Source organism: Toxorhynchites rutilus, chromosome 3 (genome assembly GCF_029784135.1).
Source record: "Toxorhynchites rutilus septentrionalis strain SRP chromosome 3, ASM2978413v1, whole genome shotgun sequence".
NCBI classification, from domain to species: Eukaryota; Metazoa; Arthropoda; class Insecta; order Diptera; family Culicidae; genus Toxorhynchites; species Toxorhynchites rutilus.
The window spans coordinates 304,440,947-304,447,292 of record NC_073746.1 but is presented as its reverse complement, the minus strand read 5'-3'; the positions used below and the strand labels follow the sequence as shown (position 1 = coordinate 304,447,292).

The following is a 6,346-nucleotide window of genomic DNA, read 5'->3' as shown; positions in this document are numbered from 1 at the left end:
AAATAATAATTTAAGTTTTACCTTTTATATAGAGTTAAGTTCAATATAGGTTACGTTAAACAATAATTATGATTTTAATTATATATATATATGAATTCACTGTGGAAACAAATAGACTAATTCAGTGTATTAGTTTTATAAATTAATTTTAAACTTAAATGTAGTTACGTTTTGAACTAGCTTGAACAATTTGGTCCAATTTTAGATTTAATTCACGAGGTTTCCTTGCTCTTTCTTTGAGATTTTGTGTTTTCTATGACTTATAGAATACTTAGAATAAAGAGTGACAAATATTGTTTATAACGCTATTGTTTGTGGGATAATTGTGCTAGACTCGACTGTCGATACTGGGTTCTTATGTGCTGGTCGAAAAGGAGCTACAGTGAAGGCGCGTTGGCGTAGACTCGCCAACACTCCCCCCAGGTACGTTGATCTCCAGGTCGACATACTAATCATCGCGCCGTACATCTAGCACAGCCAGTTTAGCAACTGGTCGCTCGTAGACACCGTTCCCTGTTTTCACAGTTGCTGATCGAGGTTGTCCATCTCTTCCAGGACAGATTCCGATGACCTTCCCCCTGGGCCAACAATTCCGGGGATTTTTAGGGTCAGCAATGATTACCACGTCGTCGATTCCAATCGCCTTCGTGTTGATAAACCACTTAGTTCTGCGGGTGATCTCAGGTAAATACGAACTCAGCCAACGTTTCCAAAATCTATTCGCGAGTATCTGCGATGCACGCCAACACTGCCGTAATGCGGCACCACTGTCTTCTAGAGTGCACAAAGGTTTGGTACCATCGGATGATCCAAGGAGGAAATGGTTTGGAGTCAAGGCTGGGCCGGAATCGTCATCGATCGGAACATGAGTAAGTGGTCGAGAATTCACTACGTTTTCAATTTCGGCCAAAACATTTCGCAGTACTTCGTCCGTCAGTTTTTGCGTTGACAAAATAGCCGTCATGTTTCGTTTGACTGTTCCAATCAATCTCTCCCAGCAGCCGCCCATGTGTGGAGATAGAGGTGGGAGGAAGACCCATTTGGTTTCCGATGAAACGAACGCCTTCATCATCTCTTCTATGTTGACCGAAGCTTCTGCCTTCTGCATCTCACGACATGCTCCGACAAAGTTGGTACCGCGATCACTATAGATCGTTCGGGGCGTACCCCGACGCGAGATAAAGTTGCGCAGCGCGATGATGCACGAATTAGTGCTCAGCGAATGGACGATTTCAATATGGATGGCTCGTATTGTCATGCAGGTTACGAGGATCCCCCATCGCTTTTCCGATCGCCTGCCTATTACGACTGTAATAGGACCGAAGTAGTCCACGCCTACATGGGTGAACGGTCGAGCGAATGCGTCCAACCTGGTATGTGGGAGATCTGCCATGATAGGGGGCTGCGGAATTGCCCGGTTATTCTTACATCGTTGACAACTGTTGCGTACCCGTAAGTAGGTACTTCGAAGTCGAGAAATGGAGTAACGTTGCCGTATCTCGTTAATTACAGTCTCGTGATTCTGATGGTGGTATTTTTGGTGATAGTGTGCAACAATGAGACTGGTAACGTGGTGGTTACGGGGTAGAATGATCGGATTCTTGGCATCTTCGGTCGCGAACTCACAGGCAGAAATACGACCTCGTATCCGCATGATTCCGTGTTTGTCGATCCAAGGGGTGAGTTTATACAAAGCGCTAGTTTTCGGAAGCGTGGCTCCACCAGACTGGTGGAGAAGGGTGTATTCGTCGGGGTAGGCGTCCTCTTGTGCTTGCCGGATCAAATGGGATTCAGAGGCGGTCAGCTCTTCCATTGAAGGATGGCCATTCGTAACTGCCTGCCTTTTCATCCTCTTAATGATATTGTTGGAAAACCGAAGAACGTATGCAATTGTGTTCACCATCTTTCTCCAGCTACTGAAGTCACTGAAGCAGAGAAGCGGCTCAGTTTTCTGGACATGCATCAACAAATACGGGCGTAGTTCGGTCTCTGTTGTCCTAGTCACGGTTGGTTGTTGCGGCCAATACTTCTCAGTGCACATCAGGAAATGTGGTCCTGTGTACCAACGAGCTTCTGCAGACATGTCTGGTAGTTTCACCCACTTAGTGCCATCGTCCGCGACATTTTGCTTGGTAGGAACCCAGCGCCAATCTGCTGGTTCTGTGGAGTCCAAAATTTCGCTAACTCGGTGGGCTACAAATGGTGTAAAACGCCGATGATCCGAATTGACCCAGCAGATCACATCTCGTGAATCTGACCAAAAAATTCGCCGAGTGATGTTCACAGATAAGGATTCTTTTACTGTGGAAGCCAATCGAACACCCAACACCGCTGCTTGAAGTTCCAATCTAGGAATCGAGTGGAATTTCAACGGAGAAACTCTGGTTTTCGCAGCGACTAACGTGCATTCGATGGTATCGCCATGGGAGTAACGAAGATAGCAAGCTGCAGCCATTCCATCCTCACTCGCGTCTACAAACGTATGGAGCTGCACGTCGGAAAAATCTGCTGGAATTCGACTGCGATAGCAACGAGGAATCTTGAGCGTTTCGATTTGTGGGAGGATCTGAAGCCACGTCTGCCACTTGGAGAAGAGTACTCCGTTAATTTCATCGTCCCAATCAGCTCCGGACCGCCAGACTTCCTGCATGAGGATCTTCAGGTACATCAGGAATTGTGCAATTAACCCCAAGGGATCGAACATAGACATAAGGATTCGTAGCATTTCCCGCTTTGTCGGGCAACGTTGACCCTCCAGGAGGGGGCGCTCGTATCGGTTCCATCCAACTTTATATGAGAAGACATCAGACGCGGTACACCACCACATCCCCAACACCTTCTCCGTGGCCAATTCCGGAGCGAGGTCAAGGTTCTTCTCCTTCGTACTGTTCTCATCCAGGGCTCTCAGTACCCGTTGAGAATTACTGATCCAGTTTCTGATCTCAAAACCGCCTTGCGCGTGTACGAACGTAACCTGCTTTGCCAGTTGTATTGCCTCTCCTTCCGTATCGACGCTAACTAGCATATCATCCACGTAGTGACGCTTTTGAATAACGTTTGCTGCTGTCGGGTACTGGTATCTGAACCGCTCTGCATTCATATTCTTCGCATATTGTGCACTGCTTGGCGAGCAACAAGCACCAAAAGTCATAACACGCATCACATAGGTTGACAGCTGACCATCCTCATCTCTCCAGAAAAAGAGTTGACAAAGTTGGTCTTCGTTCCGTATCGAGACTTGATGGAACATCTCTCGCAGATCACCCGTTAGTCCAATCGCACGCTCACGGAACTGGATGAGAATAGAGAACAACGATGCAAGCTGGTCAGGCCCCGTCAGAAGAAATGAATTTAGTGACTTTCCGAAAGCAGTGGCTGCAGCATCCCACACGATGCGAATTTTCCCAGGCTTATTAGGGTTCTTTACTGGGAACACAGGAAGATACCAGGTGCGACGGTTTGGGCGTATAAGTTCCTCCTCTGATAGCTTTCGGATATAGCCTTTGCGTAGATAATCAGAAATTTTCTGTTGCAAGACTGCTGCAAGCGAAGCATCTCTCATCAAGCGTTTCTCGAGGTATTGAAACCGACGCATTGCCATCGCTCGACTATCTGGAAGACGGACTTCGTCGTAGCGCCAGAGTAGTCCGGTCTCGAAACGTGTTCCCGTGAATTTTGTAAGAGATTGAAGAAGAGATTGTGCTCGTTGTTCGTCTCTGGAGAGTAGAGATGTTCCCGATTTAACTACACCTAAACTGTCTGAAGAGAAATACCTCTTCATCGCCTGATGAAGGTCATCGTCTGAACGGTTTTCACACGGACAAATGTGAAAAATCGAATGTACTAGGTTGGGTGTATCATTTTCATTGGCGCCCCCACACACTGTCCAGCCTAAGCGGGTCTTCACTGCAAGCGGTTGATTTGGTCCTCCTTCTCGACTCTTGAGGACGAGAGTGAGGTGTTGATCCTTCATCCCAATTAGGATTCTTGGTCGCACAGCTTCGTAGGAGAGGATGGGAAGGTTTCGGAGGTGTGGATACAGGCGAGATAATTCCTCTATGTTCAACGTTTGTGGTGGAAGTAATAATTCGTTGACCGTCCTTACTCCAGTTAGGCTGAATTTATGGGATTCGTCTCGTATTCCAGCAACTTCAAAACTAACGACTCGTGAGGTTTCTTCTTGGCGCTGTGTGCCGCCTGTCCAGTGCAGACAGAGGAGTTTTACTTCCCCTTCAAGTCTCAGCTCATCTGCCAAATCACTGTCCACTAGTGTCAAACTTGACCCGTCATCTAGGAAGGCGAAGGTACATATGGAGCCGTGCTTCCCATGTAGACGTACTGGCAAATAACGGAATAGAGTTCTGCTAGACTTCACTTGATGAGTATGACATCCCTGATGGTTTGAACTCGAACTTGATTGAGGAGTAATCGCTTCTACGACTTCAGCGTTCGGTGGTTTTTTCTCGTCGTTATGCAATAATTCATGGTGTTTAAACTGACAACCATTCTTACCGCATAATCTTGCTTGACATCCCCCATAGTGTCGTCGCAAGCATCTACGACAGAGTCCGTATTCTCTCACAACTGCCCAACGTGAGTCACGCGACATTTCTAGGAACCGTTTGCATTTACAAATGGATTTGCACATCCCTTTACATATCATGCAGCCTTCGCTTGCTGTCCTCACAAAGGATGATTTCTGGGAGTATGTTTCCGGAGAGACGTCCTCGGAGTGAGAGTTCACGAAAGTGTTACCTTTTTTATTTCCACGGTTTTCGCTCCGCGTTGTTCTTATGTCTCCAATATCATTCGGAATAGTTATAGCGCTAGCAGCCTCTGCTAGGGAATAAAGCCAGTGGCTAAAAGAAGCCAAGTTAACTGCCGGCAGCGTTTGTCTGTACTGGGCCCAATTCAGTTTTATGGAAGAAGGCAGTTTACTGACCAATTGATGCATCAACGATACGTTGTAGAGGTGCTCTTCTAACCCGCAGGCGTCCACCGTAGCACAAAAGTTGTCCACGCTGACAGCGAAATTTACAAGGGTCTCCAGCTTATCTTCCCTCAACGCGGGTAGTGAGTTGATCTTCGCGATTAGTGTGTGTACGATGGCTTCCGGCTGTCCAAATAACATTTTTAGAGTCGTTATTACGCCAACCACATTTGTCGGGTGCATCAGACGACTTTTAACCGCTTCGTATGCTCGCCCTCTCAAACATTTTTGCAACCGAATGATGTTTTCTGCATCCGAAAATCCACAAATCGCTGTCGTGCTGTTGAAGGATGACAAGAATAGAGGCCACTCCTCTGGGTTACCGGAAAACGTGGGTAGCTCCTTTGAGATTGCTTGACGCGCTGCCAGCTGTTTCCGGGTTAGCGGACACTGTTCTACGTCATCATCATCATACACTGGACGGTAGTTATTCTGCTGTTGAGGAACGGGAACGAGAGTCTGATTCGGTACCTCGCACGTGGTTTGTGGTAGCGGAGCGCAGTTGATTCGTTGTGTATTGATTTGAGAACGGTTGCAGCTCGTGCAGCCAAGAGGGGGCGGATTATCTGGTTGGTTTCCGTTTTGATTCACCGTTTCATCCATCCACTCCTCCACGCGGCTCATAGCATCGCCGTCATTCGAACCACCTTCACTAGCCATTTCTTCTAGTATCTTGTACTTCTTCTCCAGGAACTCTTTATCCTTGGCTGCCTCATCTGCAGTTCGTCGACGTTCCAATTCACGTTCCTCCTCTAGCTTTCGCAACTTTAGTTTTAAGAGTGTTTGTGTCGATCGGTTGGACACTCCTGACGCGTTCGATGCAGGTTTCCTTGGCAACGTCTCTTTTGCATTTGATATCGTTTTACTTAATACAGGGTTTGCTGACTGTTTCAGTGGAAGTGATGTTATGTTCGGAATGGTCTCATTTGCTGATTTGTTTCCGATTGAATTCACGACCTGTGATTGTTGAGTGCCTTTTTGTTGAACGAGGGATGCAGAGGAAGTTCCAGGAACGGCTTCTGGTTGCTTTTGACTTTGACTACCAAGCAGCACAGGAGGTTTGATGGTATTTGAACACGTATCCTGGACACCGGTTGCAGCTTTGCATTTGGCGCAACTCCAGGGTTGTTTTTCAGATACCTGTGTTACCCCAACACATTGGTAGTGATGCCATTTTTGGCATACATCACAGCGCACCATCTGGTTTGTATTTTCCCCATGACATATCTGACATGATCTTCTGGGAATGGGTGTTTCTGAATCCTCCGTAACCACCTTTTGCGTACCATCTTGACCACCAGTTTCACTCTCCGCTACATCATTGGTTTTTTTCGAACGTAAACCTCTACTCGACAT

The 6,346-nt window shown here is 47.0% G+C and overlaps 1 protein-coding gene across 1 annotated transcript; it reads right to left on the bottom strand.

The window, feature by feature from the left end:
• Positions 1 to 448: 448 nt before the first annotated feature.
• On the bottom strand, positions 449 to 6,346 carry LOC129774393 (uncharacterized). The gene has a single exon (XM_055778125.1). It carries the CDS (start codon positions 6,344 to 6,346, stop codon positions 449 to 451), a length of 5,898 nt encoding a protein of 1,965 aa, XP_055634100.1.

Excerpts from the sequence above, each read along its gene's own strand:
- LOC129774393 (XM_055778125.1), bottom strand. The coding sequence starts at position 6,346 with ATGTCGAGTAGAGGTTTACGTTCGAAAAAAACCAATGATGTAGCGGAG.